General features: G+C 39.6%; 1 protein-coding gene across 1 annotated transcript in view; it reads right to left on the reverse strand.

The window, feature by feature from the left end:
- Nucleotides 1–24374, reverse strand: part of LOC139728529 (uncharacterized) — a 78455-nt gene that overhangs the window by 43855 nt on the left and 10226 nt on the right. Inside the window, exons 10-16 of the mRNA XM_071639465.1 lie at nucleotides 23544–23762; nucleotides 21643–21848; nucleotides 19767–19848; nucleotides 3695–3835; nucleotides 2919–3105; nucleotides 1268–1529; nucleotides 332–431 (exon numbers count right to left, since the gene is read on the reverse strand). Coding sequence (XP_071495566.1) covers nucleotides 332–431; nucleotides 1268–1529; nucleotides 2919–3105; nucleotides 3695–3835; nucleotides 19767–19848; nucleotides 21643–21848; nucleotides 23544–23762 — 1197 coding nt within the window. The remainder of the gene's footprint in view (nucleotides 1–331; nucleotides 432–1267; nucleotides 1530–2918; nucleotides 3106–3694; nucleotides 3836–19766; nucleotides 19849–21642; nucleotides 21849–23543; nucleotides 23763–24374) is intronic.

A 24374-nucleotide genomic window follows, 5' to 3' on the forward strand; every position in this document is an offset into this window, starting at 1 on the left:
CCAACCCACCAACCCACCAACCAACCAACCAACCAACCACCAACCAACCAACCACCAACCCACCAACCCACCAACCAACCAACCTGCCAACCAACCAACCAACCAACCAACCAACCAACCAACCAACCAACCCACCAACCCACCAACCCACCAACCAACCAACCAACCAACCAACCAACCCTTCAACCAACCCTTCAACCAACCCACCAACCAACCCACCAACCAACCCACCAACCAACCAACCAACAAATGCTGATGAAAACATAACCTCCTCCGTTAATGGAGGTAAAAATCAAAACACACAGTGGTAAGACAAGGGCCACACCCTTACCTTCTTCTCCCATCGGGACTTTGCGCTGGAGTCGAAGAACTCAAAGGCGCCACAACCCACCCGGGCCATGGCCTTCAGGAGGTGCTTGTTGGCACTCGCACTGAAGGAAAGCAAAAACAATTGTGAACGAAATGAGTGCCATTACCGGTATCATTATAACTGTCAAGATCACTGTCATCATCATCATCAACATCACCATCATCACCACATCACCATCATCACCACATCAGCATTGTACAAGAATTTTCCTCCTAATACTCTTTATAATCATTTACATGTACGTCGTTCAATCACCAGTGGAAGTCCTTCTAACAACATTGATTGTTCTCAAACAATAAAGCTAATTACCATGTATCCGATCATTTTTTCACTTTATGTACAATTTGTACTTGTCTATTCAATTCATCCCCCTGTCAAAGTATCAATGTAATGTAGGCCTATCTCTCTTTTCACTCGTTAATCTATTCATTCAACCATCTTATTATATCTGTAGTTTATGATAATTGTGAACATCTGCAGCCAATACCTGAAGTGCTCTATTTGCATTAGCATGTCTACTGAGTACAAAATCAAGGTGCATGCATAACAAATGAGATTTATCAGCAAAAAAGAAAACAAAATTACACAGGACAGCAATACAATATTGCCCAGTACTGAGTTGTGAATGATAATTATTCATAGATGAGGGTGATAATGAGAATCATCATTTAATGCACGACAGCAACAACAAAGGCCATAGATGCCAGTAAATGGTGCACTCAAAATGGCCCAATATATCAAACTTATCTGGCAGCATCCACTCAGCCAACAAGTAGATGTGAGTATTATTACTGGTAAGTCATTACCATAGCAACTGCAGTTCCAGCTACACTTTTGTACTGTCGATCATTACAAACACTCCTTCAAAATGGGAGCATGGGACGTGGGAATACATACCTGACACCGAACGTGAAGACACGACAATGCTGGTTATTCTGAGCGATGGCATTCAACGTGCTGCCCTCACTGTTGATGTGACCGTCCGACACCAGGAAAATGTTCTGGAGTCCGTTGTCAGAGCGCAGGAGGAAGTATGTTTGCAGAGGGCGCCAGGCATCCGTGTTGCCCTGGACAGCCTGGGCGTCATTGATGAAGGTTGTGGCAGCTTGAACCGTGGCATCTGTCTTGGCCTGGCTGTTTGGAAAGAGTTCCTCAAAACCTTGTGTAAAAAAAAGTCAAATTGCATATGAATACATAGATACTAAGTAGAGGCACCTACATACTGTAAAAGTGATTTTCGTGTGACTAATTTTTCATGCTCGGCGGGGTTAGAAGAGTTTTGTGTGTTTTTAATTCTGTGAAATCAAGACACAAACTACTGGAACATATATGGCAAACAAGAACATTCAAGTGCTTTTACTTTCACGCTGGTTTCTGGTTGCGCGAAATGCATGAAAATTTCTACACTGCAAAAATTTCCTTTTTAACAGTAGGCTACAGACTGGTTTGGTTTGGAGGCTGCTTCTTTTGTTAACATCTGTTTTAAACATAACTTGGGGGCCTCAAGTATACTAAACAATAGTTAAGTTCAGGTGTGAGATTCTTTAATTTTTCTCCCTCTACAAATTGACGAAATTACTCACATCTGAACCTTCACCCCTTTGAATAATCTTTTTCTTTCATTTATAGCAAAAATATAAAGAGAATTACAATAATTTTCATTTCATGAAAAAAGTTCCCATTCCCTAGCTTGTAACTGACATACATTATAAAGGTAGCAAGGGTAATATTACTCCCCCTGCCTTCTGAGAGAGGCAAGTCATGTGCTCTTTTATCATGAGAGAAAAGTGAAAAAAAGTTTATTTTTGTTACATTTTCTTACTATCCTTCTACACATATGACATCACAAGCAGTAATAGTCTTCACATCCAGTGATCCCGGAACTAAAACTTCAAAAATTCATACCTTTTGAACATTTTTTGTAATATTTTACTGAAGCTTTCACCAATGTGATCTACTAATATTGCTGCAGTCTATCAATAGACATGTTTATGAAGGTGGACATGTCCTTTAAACTTTTACAGAATGGAGTGAAGTGTTGATGTAGAACCTAGCATGTAATTAACCCTTTCAAACCAAAGCAGAATATTGATAAGGTTGTAATGTGCATGCTGCCCAAGGGGTCACTTCCATTAAAGTCTTACAAGAGACTTTCTACTCAAAAGACGCACTTTCGAGATTCTTCATGAAGTGGATTTTACCTCTGATTGGAAAATCTCTCATAGCCTGTGAGCAACTTTGGCTATTTTGAGATTTATATGAAAAGACTTTTTTGTGATGACTTCATGAAATGGACCCCAGCAGAGGCAGGTAAAGATGTTGAATAATATTTATTGTGTAATCTACAGATGGATCTTGTCTGTTGAAATCATAGGCAGCCAGTTGCAAAATGAAGGGTCCCCAAGCACGCTGAACTGGCTTTTGACTCACAAACTGTGTCAACACAAGGAATATCGCCCTCCCCTGATTTCTTTTTTATTGAAGGCAATTGATGTGCAAAACTGCAAAAAGGGCCAAAAAAGTTGCATATATAATTATATACATTTACCTGTCCCAAAAGTGACAACATTGAAAAGGTAGTCATCTGGCATGTGGTGGAGAGCTAAAAGAAGAATCTGTTTGGCTTGTTTGAGCGGCCCCTCCTTCATGGAATTGGAACAGTCCAGCAACAGTATGATCTCTGGCTTCTCCAGACTGGTCGACTCAAAGTCCGGGTAGAATGTCAGCATGCAAGCCTGGAGGGACATGATAAGGGTAAACACCTTGAGGAAGAATATGATGCCAGATCTACAGTTGCCAACACGTTATTGATCTCTTTTCAAGTGATTCTGTTTGAACTGAGTGGAATTTTATTTATTTGATACAGATGTGTAAACTATTTCTTCCAAACAATGAATGCAGAACAAAATTAATCCAAAACCACTGAGTTATCTACTCACTGATGTATTAAATGTACCCAAATCATAAACAATTTTGAAACAGCATCGTTACAGTTTTCACTTTGCATTTCATTTGTACTAGTCTATGGAGTGAATCTTTTGATTTGTTGTGTGTAGGAATTGATCAATATATTAAAGCTCCAGCCTAGCTCTACAGTCAACTCCCGATACAACTAAGTCCTCAGGTTAGGCAGTTTTCTTTCATTATATAACTTTTTTTTTTCATAATAAAACCCAACAATTCAACAACAACAGATCCTACGAGAATACAGCAAATAACGTTAGTGCCTAAATTAGTTGTAGCCATGTTCGTTATAATGCGAGTGCACTGTACATAAACAAAAGAAAAGCCCTGTGTGAGTTGGTGATGGTTTGACAGGCTCACCTGGCTTGAACTATCCTTAGGATCCCGCTCAACCCACATGCGGGGCATGTGGATATCCGCCACACCTACAAGCAGCTGAAACCCCTCCCTGAGAGTGGTACAGTCCTTGGGCAAGCAGACCACTGCCTTGGTAGATGTTTGCTGTGGGAAGGAACCATTATTGGGACAGGTGTGCATGAGTGAGTCAGTTTTTGAAAAAGGGGAGGGCATGGTAGGAAGTTAATTTTGGGCAAATAACTTCAGATATACAATGATTTCTTCACTGTGACTCGCATAAAAAAAAACCCATACAAACTACACTCAAACTAGAAATGTTGCTATGGTGACACTGGTATGCCTCAGCGATAACACATGGTTCTCCCAGTAGGTCCATAGTCATGTACGTCTCGACAATGTGTGACAATTTATACAGTTTCACATAATTTGCCAAAAATAAAAAACATCATGTTCGTCACAAATGTGTTGAGTGTTCACTTTCCTTGCACTAGGTTTAATTGGATGAATGGCAATAAAGAGAGCAGGTATTTGGGGATTTGAGGATTTTTATTTGACTTATGAACCTTTAAAAAGTTTATGTATTGACTAATCTCAAAAGTATGGAGAAAAAGTGTAATTTCAGCATTAAAAATATAAAATCTGAGCAATTAAAACAGGCCTTTGATCCTTGACGTTTGGTGACCCCATGACCCTGAAATTCCCAAGAGAATCACTGTCAGGCATAAGCCCCTACATGCATAAATATTCACTAAGTTTCAAGAGAATAACTTCAGGCATTCCATATAGAGGAAAATGGTGACATTGTGAGGATTTGACCTTGACCTTTGACCCACGACCCCCCAAATTCCCAAAAGCATCACTGCCAAGCAGTATACATACATATGTACCAAGTTCATGAAGAAACCTTGAACCATTTTCAAAATCATGGAGAAAAAGTGAAATTTTAGCATTTTCACTCGACCCTTGAACTTCGGCCTTTGGCGGTTCATCATGGTCCCAAACTTTCATCAGAGAATCTTTATCTGGTACCGGTACTGTAATTCATGCATGAGCTTCAAGAAAATATCTTCAGGCATTGCATAGATATGGGGAAAATAATGACATTTTGAGGATTTGACCTTGACCTTTGCCCCTAAGCATGTGAACCCTAGAGTTGAGAGACACAACTTTGTTCATTCATATCACATACATACTGTTGCAAAGTTTCATTATGATACCTGAATATGGTTTTTAAGTGTGCGATAGTGCTGCATGTCCAAAAAAAAAATGATTAGCTTATGAACGGAGATCGATGGACGGAAGGATGGACGGACAAGCGGATAACCCGAAAATTTAATGCCTCCAGTGTGACACATCATGTGGATGCACACACAAAAACTAGAAATGTCGCCATGGTAACTGGTATGCCTCTGCCATATAATGCATGCTTCTCGTAATAGGTCTATAGTACAATGTCTTGACAATGTGTGATGACAGTTTCACATAATTGACGAAATATTAAAATGACAGGTTTTTAACAAATGTGTCGAATGTTCATTTCCCTTGAACTAGGTTCCATTGGATGAATGGTGATTGTCTAAGAGTGCAGGTACACGTATTTGGAGATTTGAGGATTTTGCCTTGACTTTTGACCCTCAAGTTTTATAAGTTTAAGGAAGTAGATGCGAGTGAAATTTAGCACTTTCACTTGACCTTTGACCTTATTGCACACACAAAAAAAAGATACCCAGAGATTCTCTATTGGGTACCTAGGTAGCCTACATTATACACAAAGTTTTCAGAAAAATCCTGAAGGAATTGCATAATTATCAGGAAAATGGTGAAATTTCGAGTTGACCTTGACCTTTGACCCTGACCTTTGACCCCTAAATTACCTAGATAATTACTGCTAGTTAGCTATATACATATATGTAAACTAAGTTCCATTACTATACCTTGAACCATTTGAGATATGGAGAAAAAAAAATTGTACATTTTAACATTTTCACTTGACCTTATTTGACCGTTGACCTCTCAACACAACTCTCTGGAGAATATTTCGTTGGTAGTTCATGTATGCACTAAGTTTCAAGAAAATACCTTCAGGCATTGCATAGATTATTTATGGGGAAATCATTAGTGAAATTTCGAGCATTTAACTTTTACCATGACCTTTAGACCTTTGACCTTGGGCATGTACACCAAAAAGTTGATAGGCACAACTTCACCCACTCACAGATACATATGCCAAGTTTCATACCTCAAACGATTTTGTTGCTATGCTGTCCACAAAAATGATCATGCCCCATGGATGGAAGGACAGACAGACGGACGGACAACCCGAAAATATAATGCCTCCGGCGACACTTCGCAGTGGAGGCATAAAAATACATCGTGTAGGTAGTTTCTTGCTACTGGCTACATTTTAATACATATAGCAACTTAATTTATGTAAACGTCTGTTTCTATTAAAATATAGCATTTGCGAAGCGGTATTGTCGAGCTGAAAAAATTGACATGCTCTGAGGTAGGATCTAATCTCTCAGATCTCCTGACATAAAATAGAAACAGCTAGGGGTGAATCCAGGAATTCCGTAAAGGGGATCGAGGGCCCGAGGCGCCTTAACAAAAATAAAACGGGGCGCATATGCGCCCCCTTTTATTTTTCTTTTCATTTTTTTTTTTTTGGGGGGGGGGGGGTTAACAAAAAATAAAGAGGGGGCGCACACCTGGTGCGCCCTGCCCTGGCTTCCTCTTGACCCGATTACTGAGAAACGTATTACATCTGTATTAATCTTTCTTTTTTTTCAGACCAATTAAATTTAATAATTAAGCGGAATACTAATTCAATTCAGCCGCTATATATGTACAAAAACAAAAAGAAATCATATTTCCTGTGACTAGACTATGCAAGATAGGCCTTTCGTTCCCTCGTTTGTCAGCAACGGGGGATCACCTCCTGTGAATGCATACGATACTTAGTACGTGATGCATACCTCCATTTATCTCTATGACGTACGACCCTCACTGCGCGCGAGAAATTTTCTAGCTCATCGTGTCTCTTCTACTTGCACAATTCGTTGTTCACGTTCTTGTTTATGCTATGCTACAATTGGATTGCGGAAATGCGGACATACTATAATCATGCCGATGTGTCAAGCGTTTGGGTGTACGAATACGCAAGGAAAAGGCAAGAAAAAGAGCTTCTTTCAGATACCCAACCCTGAAGTAGAAAGGGAACGGTGTGCAAAATGGCTACGTAACATCGGCACGGATAAATTTGATGTGAAAACATACAAATTCAATCGCAATCGGGTGGTGTGCGAAGACCACTTTGAGCCGCAATGCTTTCAAGAGGACATTCGTGCGCGTGTGATGGGATATGAGCCCACGAAAAAACTTCTCAAGCCCGGTACGGTCCCGACCATATTTATTCGGAAACCTACAGAAAACAGCCAATCGACAAAGAAAAGCAAGAGAAGAACAGGAGAAAGGAAGAAGGGGAGGGTACGTCCAGCTACATTTTAATCCAAATTCTTTACTCCCTCTTTACATATTTGAAAAATATTGCCGCGTAGAGTACGTACGGCCACAACTTCGCGTCGCCGTTCGATTTTCGATACCAGCGAGAGTACAAGTCGAAGTAGCAGCCAGCTTGTTTGTCGCCAACCGCAACGACCCGGGGCCGCGGGCTGCGGGTTGGCAGTGGTTTCGCTCTGAGTTTGGGTTATCTAGTGCGTGCTCGCGCTCCATTACGTAATATTAATACACGCTGTATACAGTAGACTTCTCTTGAGTTGTTTAATAGTCATAATTGAATGCACACATATAAACATTTCGATTTGAGAAAGCCGTGAAATGCAGGCGAGGGAGCGAAGCTACGTACAAGCAGAGCCAGAGAGGGAGTTTTAAAGTGAAAACTAAGTTTCGGTAAGTGCTTGAGAACCCGTCTAGCACCATTTCATTTTTGCTTGCAATATATCGAAAGAGTCCACTAAGAAACTTACCTGGCTGACGCGGTTTGCCGGAATGATGAGTCGGTTTGGAGTATTTTGAGAAAAATAATAATACAGTTGTACAAGTGTACAACCGACTTTTATTCCAGAAGGCTCCAGACTAACTCGGTCTCGGGAAAAATTCGACCCTACTTCAGTCATCAGACAATTCACACGCAGTAAGTGATCGCCACATTCTACTGGCCACTGCATAATACCAAATGAGGCCTTACTGAATTGAATGGACAGGAAAGTGCGTGCTAACGTAATCCTGTACAAAACAAAACAAAAATGACAGCGCGCGGTCCTCAATTGCTGAGACGCGCGGTCTTTGGAGTTTTTGTTGTTGTTTATCAAGCGCCTTTGATTGTTTTAGAGGTGCTTGATAGGCGCACACTAATTTTGCATGCGCGCAAAAGAGGTTTTTGATGCGCGCGTTGTAACAACTCGGACCATTACTGTGAGTAGCCAGAACACGAAGCGCTAGTTTATACAGGCCGCTCCCATAGGACAACATTGTACAATCAGAGGGACAACCATTTATTACAACTCATCCCGCCGTCAAAGCGAAGCTGAGTTACCCCCGAGTCCGAGTTTAGCCTGACCCCGTTCGGGTAAGTATTGAGACTGAACCTTTTTTGGTTAATATTTCGCATTTTCGTCGTTACCCATCGAATATCTTGTAATAACATCGCTATCCTGCACATTTCCTAAGCATACGTTCACATTTGGGAGCGAAATTTGACAACTTTTGCAGGCGTACCAGTGCTTTGTTTGGGCTTTAAACCCACAATGTAGAAACGCTCGTAAATGTAGAAATGCCCGCTGATGTAAATAGGGCCTACACACTGTAACTTTTAAACAAGTGTAAGTAAACGCGTTACATCAATTACCGGGACCGGTACTGTACCGGTATTAAATGTAGGAAATCACCCACAAATGGACACAATACCTATATTGTATATCTATTCCCAGTAGTGTTGGTAGTGTAGAAACCTCCGCTAATAATAACATAGAAATATTCAAGTCACAGGACGAGAAAAGCATTAATTTGCACTGTTCATTAACATTTTTCATTGTATGTGGTTGAAAATTTCTACATTAATATAGAAATCTAGTGGTTGATGTTTACGTTTTCTACAATTGTGGGCAATTTCCACATTTGTTGTTGAACTTCTACATTTGTGCCATCTTGATTGTTTCTACATTAGTTTGTTCAACAGAGTGTGTGTAGATTATCTACTTATGTATGACTCTATGAGGGGTGGGGTTCACTGGCCCACCATTAGCACCAAGTTCTAGAGCAGGGGCGCCCAGGCCTGAAGACTTGTGATAGAAATCAATCACAAGTTTTGTGAGAGCTGCAATGCAAGTTGCGATTGATTTGGGGACTTGTGATTGATTTGAAGGCTTTATAAGACGGGGGCCCAGGAAAAATGTGAACTTTGAGAAGCTAAATGGCTCCAGCCACGGCGGCCCGGAGGTCCCATTTTTAGATTTCAATGATCATCAACATGAGGAGACTGGTAGATCTTGGATCTTGGATGAGTAGACCTCCCAAACAACTCCTGCCTGGGAGGTTGCATAGAGGGTGGACTTTAAGAAAAAGGATGAGAAGGACGGGTCCTCAAAAAAGGGCATGTTCAAACTTAGGAGGATCATTTTGGGAAAATAATAGGAGATGGAGCCAAATTGTTCATGCTTTTACAGTGCGTGGAAAAACAAAAGAAGAAATTTGTAGACATTTAAGATGAAGTTTGATCCATCACAAACTGCTTGGTATGTCCCCTTCTTTATCTTGTGAACTCGATTCTGAGTATGCTACTGTAAGTATGTCCAGGTGGCCATGGAGGAACTTGTACAGGCATGTGAGTCGATGTGCCTCTTGTCTGTCCTATCAGAGGATGTGTCACACAAGTGTAATATTGTATATCCCTCCAGTATGAATTGGATACAAATCTTGCTGCCTGTCTTTGCACCTTTTCTAAAACATGGATGTTGTTGTTGTTTTTTTGTTTTTTTTACTGTATATGGATCCCAGGATTTCTTAGCATATTCCAATTTAATAGTGTGGTTAGACAAAAGAAGTATACAATTTGTCCTTAATAGAGGGGGAGCAGTGGTGAAAAGTCCTCATTATGAAATTAAAGGTACTCGTTGCTGTAGAAGAGGCGTGTTGGGATTGTTTAATCCATCGGACATCTTTCTTGATGAAGATTCCTTAGTACTGGATTTCTTCTTTTTCCTCCAGCTTGACTCCAAGTACCGTACAGTAAGCTATTATTTGGTTTGCCCGGAGTTATAAACATCAGTCGATTTTACTTTCAAAAATCCTGAATACTAGCTCCTACTTATTTTCACCTTTACATTTGAACAAAATAATAAAATATAAGAATGCTGTTATAGAATATAAGAATGCTGGGTACAGAGTTTCAGAATTTATAGTGCTTGGGGTAAGGAATAAGAATGTTTTCATAATATGTGAATGACGTGTTACAAATCACAGTGAACACGAAGGATGATGACACAGCAACTTCACCAGAAGAATTCATGGGGGGGGGGGGGGGCACAAGAAGGCAGAACAAAAAAAAAAATTCTACACAGGTGGTATTGTAATGGAATTGCACTGCTACATTTCTAAATAATGTGTGAACCTCCTACTCATTCTTGTAAAAACATGGTAATCGATTAGCTCCCATGCATGCATTCCTATAGATAGTGTTCAAAGCTGGTTGCCTGCTCTTTTAAGCTGAATTATAGCCATGAAAAATAGGGCTAACATTGGAAAAGCAGACAAAGAACTCCATTGAATCGTATGGGAACTGCGACTTGCGTGAGACAACCGGAAGCGAACAAGGGACCGAGGAATCCCTGTGACAGAGCTCTTCAGTGTGCACAGGAGGTTTTTTACGTCATTGGCGATAGCGAGAATTAATTCCACAAATCTAAACATGGAGCTCTCAATTTAAATTAACTACATGATTTGAAATGATGAACATTGCCTGGACTTTTCGTATAGGAATTGTCACAATCATGCAAGACCAGAATTGAATTAACATGTCCTCATTCAGTATGATGGAATGACAACATGTATTACAATTTGCATAGTTGCTTCATGAGGCAAATCATTATATACTGTTTGAGTCTTGTAAGCATATAATTTTGTTTTTAATAAAAACTGCTCCAGTACGTAGAAGGTGTCAAACATCTAACCACTCTGTCCAGTGAGATACCAATGAATGATGTCTTTTGAAAACACATTGTGCTGAAAAGTGTTGGTAATTCATTTGCAGGAAAAAGGGGTACAAAAAAATCCACTGTAAGAAGCTTTGTGACAGGAAATGTAAACATTATGTTAAAATGCTTAAATGTTTCCTGCTCATCTTGTTCATTTCTAGCGGGGAAGGAAAAAAAAAAAGAGAAGTCCCGCTTCATGGGAGATGTTAAGGGGGGATAATGGGGAGAGAAAGACTTGCTCTGTTTCACAATCGATGTCTATTAAAAGCAACAGATATTTCTCTTGAAAACAGGGTATTCCCAAAAGCGGTATAGTTGGCAAGTATGACTGATGCGATATATCCTTCAAGTATAGTGTAGCTCAACTCTGGCATGAAACATCAATGATTGTAGCAGATTGACAGAAGTTGGTTGAGAAATGTGTATGTGTTTGTGATCTGCCTGTCTGTCTGTCTCTCTCTTTCTCTCTACAAGTGTATGTGTGGTTATCTGCGCCATAAGAACTTATTTCTCAATGGAATTCATTCAACTTGCTGTGAATCATTGATTTCTAGCTGCTGCTGCTTGTCCAACCCTGCACTGAACACCAGTAGTCAAGGGGCTTAGCCTTATGACAGATTCCTTTTTTTCACTTTTTTTTTTTCACTCTTAAATGTGTAGATCCTGCAGAGGGCATTTTGTGATACCCCATCAACATGCCATGCAAATCTCCCGACCACATCAAGAGATGACTCTCGAGATATGGATGTGTCAGGCATTCTGGGCTTGCCAGTGACCTCTTATCCTGAACGAGATCCATATGTACAACAGCCTTCAGAACCACTCGCCATTCCAGAACCATGTCAGGTCAGGAAAAAAAAAATTAAGAAATCAGAGCTTGCTTGATAACCGTAATCATCACACATGGCAAAGTTGATCGATGTGAATTTACTTGATCATTTGTATACAATGTACTTGTGGATATATTTTCTAAATTCGTCCCTACCTCCCAATTCAAGGAGTTTATGTTAAACTCTGAGAATGTCTACAATTCAAATTACTTGTATAGTTTCACCTTGGTCTGCATCATGCAACAGGTGTAAGTTTTGATATTAATTCTGCTGCAATGTTGCTCTTTTTACTGTCAGGTTTTAATTTTCCAGTGTGTTTTTCAAGTGAAAGTGTAAAAATTAATGATCTTGACTCACACTCTAAATGCTAAATGCTATACCCGGTAGTGTCTGGACAGTGCTTTGACTTGATTATAATCAATTTCTTTATTTTCTTTTAAAGGTGGGCATACAGATTGTAATGCCATAGTTAATAAAATTTTGTGCTCTCTTGGTTTCTATTTCAGTTTGTCACTATCACTACCAGACCATATAAAAAGAGAAAGTCCTTCGCTCCAGATGAAAACTCAAGAAGAAAGCCTAGGAGAAAGGTATATCAGATCATGTAACTTTTTAGTATTGACGTGGGGTCAGTTCATACTCCTGCACTGATGTAATTGATCATGCAACATAAAATGTATACCAGAAACATTTTTTTTGTTGTTGTTGAGTGCTTATTTTGCCAGTTATAATAGTGCCAGAGTTCCTTCTGAATAGTCTCAAGATTACTATAATGTGTACATGTAAACACAATTTGAAAGGTAATTGTGTTGTGCTTTGATCATGAAAGTTCTGTTTTCAGTTTCTGCCTAATAACTTTTAACATTTTTCACGTTAAAATGTTCTAAAAACAGTTAGTAAATACACAATTCCTTTCAAATATGATTGATTCATTCATATGTAGATGGAATCCCTATTTGCCAAATACATTTGTGTTTATATTAAATTATATAAATAACATGTATATATACATATACGTTGGCAAATAATAATAATAATAATATATCAATTCATAAAGCGCAAAACCTATAGACATACATAGACATATATTCTTATGCGCTGCAAAAGCTTCTGATGTGCTTGATAATAATGAACAATTAAATGAAAAGATGTGTTTTTAGCCGTGATTTAAAAACTGCTACAGTTGGGGATTTCCGGACTTGTAATGGTAGATCGTTCCAGAGTTTGGGAGCTGCACAGGCAAATGCTGTCTCCCAGCATTACTTTTGTTTTACATGTTGGAATTTGTAAAAGAAGAGTGTCCTTAGAATTGCGCAAATTGTGAGTGTGTCTATGAGATTTGAATACTAATAGGGAATATAGGAGTATATATAGGGATATATGGGAGTATTCCTTCCAGATATTATAGGAATCAGAAGTATGAGAAGCTTATTCCAGTAATAGCTGCAGTGTGTTATTCGAATATCACGTCTTATTGTCTCCATTCAGCAAAATGGACCTGAAATGGTAGACAGTGCAACCCAAACCCAAACACTTTATCGTGCGTTTAGGCACGCTGCAACTCTAACTGAAATTGAATACTATGATGGAAGCAGTCAGATTCCGGAACCAGATGAGACCATTCCTCCACCATTTGACCATCAGTACTCTCTGATACACCAGATGTCTTTCCCTTGATGGAGATGGGTATTGGTGATATACAGGTAACGAAATATATAATCACAAGTTTCTCACGGGTACTTAGTAACAACATACTACTGTAAAAGTGGAAATTTTTCACGGTGTTCAAATTTTTGCGCATTTCGCACAACCAGAAGCTAGCGCGAAAGTAAAAGCACGCAAATATTTTTGCTTGTCATATTACAAGTATGTTCCAGTAGTTGATGTTTTAAGTCCAAGGAATTAAAAACACGCGAAACTCTTCTTAACCGGCCCAGCGCAAAAAAAAAAAAATTTCCCGCAAAAATATCCACTTTTACAGTAGTTTAAAATAAAGTCGTGTAGTGTAGATTAAAACACATTCATTTTAGAGTTGAATATTTCTTCCTATTTCCCTTATGACATACAGTTTCAGTATAAGATGATATCTTGTTTGGTTTTTTTTTACCCCCAGCTAGTCATATGTATGTTTTGTTTTATTTCGTAAATGTTCTTTTTTTTGATCGTGAAAGTATATCTCTCACTCATTAGCTGCATTCACACAGTAAAATTAGCGGGATAAAGATCAAGATCCAAATCTTGAAATTTTTTGCAAACGTTCACATGGACAGAAATATCCTGCTAATTGCCGATCGCAATGATTTGCCAACGCACTGAGCATCATGACCAAAGAGTTGGCACACGCATGCAGTGCTCTTCATGATCAGTGCAGGGAGGTCTAATCAGTGTGTACCCTTGCCCCTACTATGTTTGTGCGCGCCACAGTACTGTGGTGTGCAAACTGTTGTGGTGTGCGAACTGTTGTGATGTGCGTTTTGAATGATGGAATACAAAATCCCAAGATTATTTGCTCTGGCTTTCAAATGGTCGTTTCAATGCTGATCACAATATGCAATTTGGATTTTTGTGTTCACACATGCAAAAATCATCAGATCAAGATGCAAATCTTGAGATTGAGATTTGTATCCCGCTAATTCACCTACTTATTTGGCCTCCATATACATTATTACCTTCAGGAAGAAACTAAAGAGGAAACAGTGCCTGTTCCTCCCCGTCATGCAATCATTTTGGGGACTGATTCTTCCACTGGGCCTATGTCTGTTCCTACACAGCAACACCTGTGGGCACCCAGACAGCAGAAATTGAGGTGAGTCGAGGCGAGTCATGGTGTTGCTCTTTGATATAAACTGATTTTGCGTGTGTCTGTGTATCACACTTCATCATATGCATACATTGCCGTTCAATATCATAGATATATTCCTTGCAGGTGCATTTCTATGGGTTTGTCCTCCATAGGAGCTTTAGTGAAATTTTGATACAGTGCACTCCCGTGCACAAACACAATTATAACGAAATTCCGGTTACACCAAAGTAAAAATTCAGGCTGCAACATTATCCGCTCTATGTATGTCTATTGTTTATTTGTTTGGTATTATAAAATTTCCATTTATATCACGAAAGAAAACTGCCGGTCCCGAGCACTTTGTTGTAACAGGAGTCCACTTTAAAACAAAATTAAACTGCCGGTTCCAATGACTTCGCTTTTACGGGAGTCACCTGTCAATCATGTATACATGAATGATCACGAAAGAAAACTGCCAGTCCCGCTGACTTCGTTGTAATAGGAGTCACCTGTACATGTCAAAATGAATCAATGATGTTTGTTGTTTGATAGCTTTATAATATCGAACATAGGCCTACATATTATGCATGTACTGTACATTGTGCAAGTGATGTTACATTGTAGTATATTGTATATCTGCATTTGCAGCCATTCTGGACTGTGGAACATCCCAAGACACAAGCTTCGATGTCATCCCAGGCCAGCGACTGTATCTGGCTCTACCCCCAGTCACTCGATGAATATGCGATGAATTTGTCTCTGCATCATCAGTGCCCGGGCCAAGCGATATGGTGCAATATATATATATTTTACCACCAAATACCTTGAAACTTTGCACATATATTTAATATGGATATATCATCCTCCATATAAATGCAGACAGTTGTCAATCACACCAATATTAATATTTATATTATGCCTCTGTACCCTAAAAGATGGCTGATTCATCATGTTTTCAGGTCGCTCATCTGTCCTTTTCATTCATCTGATGACTAATCACAATTTCAAGAAAAAAGAATGGCTTGCTCATAAGATGTTTTGTACCCAGCTGAGGTGTATTTCACACATACACTGGTAGCTACAGAATGATCCTCTCCGTATCAAATGACAACATCCATCTGGATTTTGTTGATAGGCCAAATTTATCTTTTCCTTCTGGTAGTCCTGGATCCCTTAAGCATGAAGAATAATACAATGCGTCGGAAGGGTGATCTGCTTATCATAGGCTATGAAGCTCATTTCTTGAGATTGGCAGGTGGTAGCCTTAACCAAGATCAAGTCTGGTTGCTTTATGGACTGGTCTGATGTAGGGTGCAGTCCTAAGTTCTACAAGGTTGTGGTGCATTTTGAAGGACAGGACAAGGTGAAGGACTTCTCTTCTTTGCCGAAGAGAATGCCACTGGAGTTCATGAAGCATGTCTGTCACAGATGAGGTGTTATGATACTGTAAAACATGATATATTCGCGGCATGAATTTTTCGCGAATTGCAGTCGACAGCCTTTTTTTGCAGCATGAAATTTTTGCGAACTGCCACCAGCATTCAATGCATATAGTGTAGACAAGATTTTTCACGTGCATTTTATCTTCGCAAATCTTGGCGCTCGCGAAATTCAAATGCATGCAAACATTTCTCGTTTTACAGTAGCTGTTCAGGAAAATTCTGAGAGCTCTCCTTTGAATCATCTCTCGATTTTTGTGGCTGTCCCTCTCTTTATATGGGTCCCAAGCAGTAGCTGCATACATTACAGGAGTGGTCTTGCGAGAGAATGATTGGCTATGGTCTTGAGTGAAATGAGGGAGATCCTCAGGTTTCTGTAAAGAAATGCAAGGGTAGTGTTTGCTTTGTTGGAGATGCTGTCAACATGCCTGTTTCAACTGAGGTCTGAAAAAAAAATTTGACTCCTATGTGTAGGTATTTCACTGCTGGGATAGCCTTGAGAGATTTGCCAGAGGGGGTGTACTGGAAGACCTTTGTGTGTCTTTTAAAGGACAAGTCCACCTTCGTGTACATAGGGATTGAGTGAATGCAGTAATTAGTAAAATACATCAATGAAAGTTTGAGGAAAATCAGACAATCCATTCAAAATTGACTAATTTTTGGAGTTTCTGCAAAGCCTACTACAGTTTATGATGTCACATGCGTAGAACGATATAAGGAAAATATAAAGAGAATTCCACAAAATTTCATTTTTTGAAAAAAGTACACATTCCCTCAACTCGCTACTGACATATGTGAAGGATAATGATATTACCCCTGCCTTCTGCAAGAGGCAAGTCAAGTCATGTATTATTATGCGAGAAAAGTGAAAATATGTTGAATTTTCTTTTAATATACTTTCCTTATGTTGTTCTAAGCACAAGACATGACGAGCTGTAGTAGTCTTCTCATCCAGCTATGGCTGCACTGAAAATTCATAACTTTTGAATGGATTGTCCAATTTTCCTCAAACTTACACTGATGAGTTCTGTTCATATTGCTGCATTCTCTCAATCCTTACATATATGAAGGTGGACTTGGACCCGAAGGACTTGGCAATTTTCAGGATTAAACTCCCATCAGCCACTCGCTCCAAGTGGCAAGCGCATCAAGGTCAGTCTGATTTTTTTCTTGGCATCGCTGGCAGGTTTGACAGTCATTTAGATCATGTCCAAGAAAATACTTACACTATGTGTACTACGTATGACATTGTAGCTTCTCCTTATTGTCAATCTTAGGGCTTTGTGTACATGTAGTAAAATCACATATGGACCGATACATGCTCATTTGTAATGTCTCAGAAGGTAAGATTACGGTGACTTTGTAATCTTCCTTTTTCCATGTGTCTACATACCCTTGTATGGTTCTATGGTTCTTTGTTTTGTTTTGTTTTTTTAATCTGATAACATAGAAGAAAGTTTAACAGAATCATCAGTGATGGAAAAGGTTAAAACAATTTTCCTTTTGAATCTGTGAGAAATCCTTTAATCAAGCATGACCTTACGCATGTCTTGTAAAAAATGTGCATCTCTTTCCCATATGCTATCTGCTTGCATGCTCAAATTATGATGACAAATTCATTCCATGTGTGTTATTCTTTGAGAGTGAGAATGCTGTGAGGTCATAAATGGAGGCAAGCTCAGCTATGTGTGAAACCTGTGGTCATGGGTAGAGATGTGGAGTACATGTACTAATGTCTGTGTGCAGGTTATAGATTTTCCCCAATTTTTTTTTCTTGCCATTTTCAGAAAAGTACACTATGCAATTTTGTCAGAAGTTTTTTACTTCAGGAATCCATGTGTTGCTTCCCTGTTCATACATGTACTACATGCATTTGTATGAAAAGTCAACTGTACCATTGATTTCCGTGTGAATACATGTATACGTAACTTACTGTGATTTTCGTTTGGCTGAATAATTGTTCTTTTCATGGAGGCATGTGCCACCTTGTAGCTGCTGTGAGCACTTTAGACTGTACCACAGACTATAAACCATGCTCTGCTGATGAAAATGATGCACAAGTTGTGTGCCTCGCTGATCTATGCACCTCAGCAAAGTGAACTTTGACTACAGAAGGTCATGAAGGTTGTACACTGTATACATGTAATAGAATATATTTTTAATTCAAATGTGGACTGTGTCCATCTACATGTATTATTATATTCTTTCCTAGCAATTGAAGAGGAATTGATTTCACAAGTTTTGTGAATAAATCAACTAGCAAAATTGTGAAGTAAAGTCAAGTCTGTTCTTAGATGTATGAGATAAATGTGCCTTGGCATTTCAATAGAACAGTTATTCAAACTGTACCACAGAATACATGAATAAATCATGCTCTTCTACTTGAAGCAATACATGTGTCATGTGTCTCGCTTAATTGTAGTTTCATGTGAGTTTTTTTAACTCCAGAAGATCATGAACCAATCAACATGGACATGAATTGAGTGTCAAACAAGATGCAAATTAAAGCATATATGTATTTACAGTTTGTACATTGTAGATTGTGTGATGAAATAATCAGCAGCGTTAGTCAAAATTATGCACCTTTACACATAATGACACTCCTTGTAATACAAGAATTTGACTCATGAAATGGAGAGATGATTTCACAAACTTTCACTTGCAATAATATAGAAAGAGAACATGTTGCTTATACAGTCATATCATATTGCACGTCTATTTAGGGGAAAAAAAGTGACTTACTTGCTGTCCGACTCTTCTGTGGGTTCTCTGCTATGACCACTTGGTCTGCTCCCATCACCAAACCGTCTTGTTACATGATATGCACGCAGCTTAAATGGTTACAAGTAGACAATGGCAGCGGTCAGTTTCCCTGTACCATGTGCAATCTCTGGCCTCTGGCATTACTGGACAGTTGCCGCACTCCAACTCACACCAGCCGGTGCTGGCCAGCCTTGCACTGGGCACCGTGGCTAGTAGGTGATCGTCGACCTGCTGATCACCTTCAAGTTCATTCTCCTCGAACTCTCTTCTTTGTTCCACTGTGGCTGGAAAGCATGTTGCCATGACATTTGCTCCTGCTACAATATCTCCCATGAAATGTCTGCATGCTAATCCAAACATAAATTCCACATACAAATGTAACCCAACCCTCGCATCAAACCAGACCTAAGACCCTATCACAACCCTAAGTCCTTGAAGAAAATCAGACCAGAGCAATTGTCGCAGGAGCAAATGTCATGTCACCGGAAAGCATATCCAGGTGGAACTGACATCATTTTGACGATGTAGATACCGCTCACCACAAATTGCACAGTAAACACAGATCAATTGATATCATAACACAAAATTCACATTTAAATCTACAACACTGGTGAAACAAATGTACACTCGCTTATGATGATACGGCAACAACCTACAGATCTGTGTGTATCATACACAAGGACCTTGTGTACACACATGAACGTACACTGCACAAGTGGCATGGATGAGCAGTATGACACACGCTAAACGCTACGCACTGACAGCACACGGGATTCACAATCACGAGTGAATAAGCTCGCTTGCAGCGCTCGTAGAAGTGAGGGTCATACGTCATCTGAAGTTTGCGGCGCAGTGTATTGTAGTAGAAAACAGCCTCGCTTACTATTAAATTGTAAAATAGCAATCAGTTTACATGGTACTACAAAAAAAAGATATATATTTTCTTTCATGTATTAAGAAATGTAAGAGCATGTTTCAGCTTTTCATATTTTTGTCTTTCATTTGAGCATATGAAGTCCAAGATTTCTTCTGAAAAACCTCCAAGTTTACCTTGATTTTCAGTGGATGTGTTGGAGATTCAATGGATGTGATGTCTGCTGCCATCTCCATGGAAACGTCCACAGAAAAGAATCTGGGGGAATGAGAAGATGATGACTATAATTCGAACATTCATCTTTGTACAGTGGAAACTCGATATAACGAGATGGTCGGGACCGAGTCATTTTCCTCGTTATAGCCGATATCTCGTTATATCAGTAGGCATAAAAGAAGGCATAAAATAATGACATTAATTTGTACATGTGGGACTACCCATCATATTTCAATCAATACTGAAAACTTGATATTGTGTGTGAGGGAATTACTCACCTTTGTGGGTAAGAAGATGTTTTTGCCAAGGAAATCCAATATCAAGAAATGTGTTTCTTATTAATTGTAGATGTTTGAATTTGTAAATTTATATAGCTTGCGATTGTATCAAGATCGTCTGTGGATTGGTATGTGCATGGTTATCGTATGGGTGTGTGTTGTGTGGAAAGCTTGAATATGGTCTGCACAATGCTGTGTGTGTATGTGACACGTTCTGTATACTATGACTGCGTGTGTGTGAAGACGGGGAATTCCCTAAGTAGAAGGCCAATCACAGCGTCAGATTGCCTCACACCCGCTAAACGTCATGATGATGTCATGTATACATGGCCGTCCCACCACACTTTCTGCATGTATCAGTGTGCGTGCACACACACACTTCACACGTACAACATGCAGTGCTAGCTGGAGTGCATTGAAGAAAATGATTATGTGTGTACAAGACAGTTTTCGGCGCATCAAGCTTTACAATCTCGGAAGATGATAGCACAGGCGAAGTATAGCTTTACCGAAGGCATTTTGCTTTACCTCGCTATAGCAGGTTTGATTTACTATGTTTTTCTTTGTTTGGAAGTCACAAAATTTATCTCGTTATAGCAGTTATTTCGTTATAGCCGATCTCGCTATAAGAGTAGCATTTTACATAGACTTGTGTGGAAGGAAATTTGGGACCGAGAAAATTTCCTCGTTATAACCGATATCTCGTTATAGCAGTGTTCGTTATACCGAGTTTCCCCTGTACTCCATCTTTTCTCTCTGACATATGTGCTGCTCCTATTTCTATATTCTCTTTTGCAATAATTTGATATTTACCACAAAATAAAACAGACATGACATTCATTACATTTCCTTAGCATGGCAACAATTGTCACCATTGGACCATCGACAGAGAAACATAATCATGTCAACTGAGGCTTGGAGAAATAGATTATCAATGTTCACAATACGTATTGCCCTGGAAATTACAAAATTTGCTGTAACTATAGAGTACAGTGTATCATCAAAACTTACCTCTTAATTAAACTCTAGTTGATGCTAATTCTACAAACACTCTGAGTTTTTAACCTCTTTGCAAGAAAGACTGATTTGTACATTGCATATTAAGACATTTCACAACTAAAGTGTATACACTATTGCAGTATATTTCTGCATAAATACCCTTTATGTTGTCTACAGTATAATAGAAAATCTTTATGCATTCTGGGAAAACAACATCACTTTGCACACCTCTCCACTGGACAATCGCTCTAAGAATTAATTCTAAAGGGGATACTGTAATAATATTGCCTGTGGCAATCCACCTAAAGACAATGTTTAATAAGAGTATTCAGTCCTTTGAAGGACATATACTCTGACTGGCCCATAAAAAGAAAGAAATGTACAGCGTTCACTAGTTGACATATTGATTTGTATTCATAGCAAACCATCTCATAGGAAATGACCACAAAAGAAAAAGCAGGCATACGTTATATTATAACTACCTCATACCTAGCATACCAAGCAATGCTTGTGACCACACACTCAAGGCAATATACTCTCATTGCGACGATAAACTCACATTGGCGAAGAATCTTTGATCTTCAGAGTAGTAACATGCTTCTGTGTCTCCTCGGCCATTGCCGAGTCCTTGCGCCACGGTGCAACGCTTCCTGGAATGTTGAAGGCAATTTTGTCGCCCTCTACAGAAAGCTCAACAACGTACGTAATCTTGATGACGACTGAAACCTTGGGAGGGAGGTTCCCGACGCTAACAGTGAATATGTCCTGGATTAAAAGTGTGAAGGGAAATACATCAAGTTATATTTTTTTAACAACATCGGGTGGGGAGGTTGCTCAGTTGGTAGTCCATAGTGTATCTGCCTTGCAAATCAAATGGCTAAGGTATGAAGCTACAAAAATTGTGAGTCTAGCCGAGCAATGTTGTGTGTAATCATGCTGTCTCATCAAGTAATAGGTAAAAACACTCTGTCCCTCTGGTAGGGCCTTTTTCTTTCTTTTACATCCATAACATCATTCTTTGTGTCATTATAATCACACATTATTTCCTTTGCACTGCATAATCACTGTTACTTCATTTCTACTGTGTCCAACAATTCCTCTCTCTAAATCTCAAACACATTTCCTTTTACCTTTTTTTTCTCCTCTCTATTCTTTTTGTTTTTTTTGCTCTCTTCTGTCCATCTATTTATCTTATTTGTTCATTTATTTGTCAAGCTTTCTACCAATCACTTATTTGTTGAGCGAATGACAAAGGCACTTGGCCTATCAGAGATCAAACTCATGTTGGACTGCATTTTACAAGCTTACATTAGGACCTCCTCATCCATCAGGTACTATACAAATGTATGCCCTGTGTTCCTGGCTGATCTCTATCCATCCATCTATCCATCTCTCTATCTTTTTAGCTATCTATCCATCTATGTTGTTTTCTATCTCCCGTGGGGGTCTCCTCATCCATCAGGTACGCCCCGTGTCCCTTGCTGATATCTACCCATCCATTCATCTATCTCTTATTCTACCACCTTCTACATATTATGTTCTCTCTTTCCTCATCTCCCATGGGGGTCTCACCGGAGCTGCCTTCAGGTAGGCTCTGTGTCCCTGGCTGATCTCTATCTATCCATCCATCTATCTATCTATCTATCTATCTATCTATCTACCCATCCATCTATCTCCTTTTCTACCACCATCTACATATCGTCGGTTGAGAATAATAAGGGCGTTAAGTGATCACAAAACCCATAGGCCCGAATTTACGAAGGTGGTACAAATGAAACCACGGTTTAAACCATGGACAAAAACTATCGAACGCCAAGTGTCGCTTGGAATATTTCGTTACGAAATCAGTCATTTTGTTGATGAAATGATTATTTTGTAACGAAATGACAACATTTTGTAACTAAATGAACATTTCGTCCACAAAATGATAATTTCGTCAACGAAACGGTCATTTTGTCGACGAAATGACCAATTTCGTAACGAAATATTCCGTGCGACACTTGGCGCTCCATGGTTTTTGTCCATGGTTTAAACCATGGTTTCAGTTGTACCACCTTCGTAAATTCGGGCCATAGTGTCCTAGACAACTTAAAGCCCTTCTCATTCTCAACAGACGATATTCTCTCTCATCCCTTATCTCCCATTGGGGTCTCACCGGTGCCTCCTCATCCATCAGGTAGGCCCCGTGTCCCTGGCTGATCTCTATCTATCAATTTATCCATCCATCTATCTCTCCATCTATCTCTCGGTCTTTCTAGCAATCTATCCATTCATTTCATTTTCTATCTCCCATGGGGTCTCACCGGTGCCTCCTCATCCATCAGGTACGCCCCGTGTCCCTGGCTGATCTCTATCCATCCATCCATCCATCTATCTGTCAATCTATCTATCCATCTATCCATCTCTCTATCTCCTTCAACACTTCCTCCCTCCCTCTCCCATCTCCTGTGGGGGTCTCACCGGTGCCTCCTCGTCCATCAGGTACGCCCCATGTCCCTTGCTGATGGCCTCCCGGTATTCCTTGTGCGCCTTCTCCTTCTCCTTCACCTTGCCGACGATATGCTTGTCAGCGATGAAGGCCTCAAAGCCGCAGACCGCTGCTGAGTCCTCCAGGGGAAAGACATACTTGGCCTCGATGGGCACCGTGTTGACATTGTCATACTCCTGCAGAATCACCACCTGAGGCATGGATTCAATAAATGCCACAAATTATTCTCTTCTCTTTCAATATGAAACTTGCTGTACTGAAGGAAGGAAAAAAAAATTGTTGTCATACTCATGCAGAATCATCACCTAAGGTATGGATTTAGTGGATGTCACTTCCTTTATCATATCAAATTTCTTGTACTGAAGGAGGACAAATATAGATACATATCGTCGCTGGGGCGACAAGATCTCGTATCTACAAAAGGTCAAATGTTCAGGAGAGCAAAAAAAAAACATGGCAGCCAAAGCACTATATCAAATGGGATAGCCTTTCCTTTGACATGCTGTGGTGGCTTCGCACACGTAAAAGTGGTCCCCCTACCCACCCACACAAGAAAACAGGCGAATGATGCCAACCCCTCTTGGTTCACCTCCGGTGACTAGCAATGATCAGCAAACGGTATCAACCAGGCAAATTGTGCCACATGCCAGAAGAAGAAGACTGCTACAACTATTACACATTACAAACACATTCCTGACACTCTATCTGACTACATATATGACATGCGGGACAATTAATGGCCAGTGGTACTATTGGTTTACAAATCCTAAGTGAAATGAGAAAGAAATGATGACTATCCTTGT

Source organism: Diadema antillarum, unplaced genomic scaffold (genome assembly GCF_040938485.1).
Source record: "Diadema antillarum isolate AM-2024a unplaced genomic scaffold, OU_Dant_1.0 seq00000182_RagTag, whole genome shotgun sequence".
NCBI classification, from domain to species: domain Eukaryota; kingdom Metazoa; phylum Echinodermata; class Echinoidea; order Diadematoida; family Diadematidae; genus Diadema; species Diadema antillarum.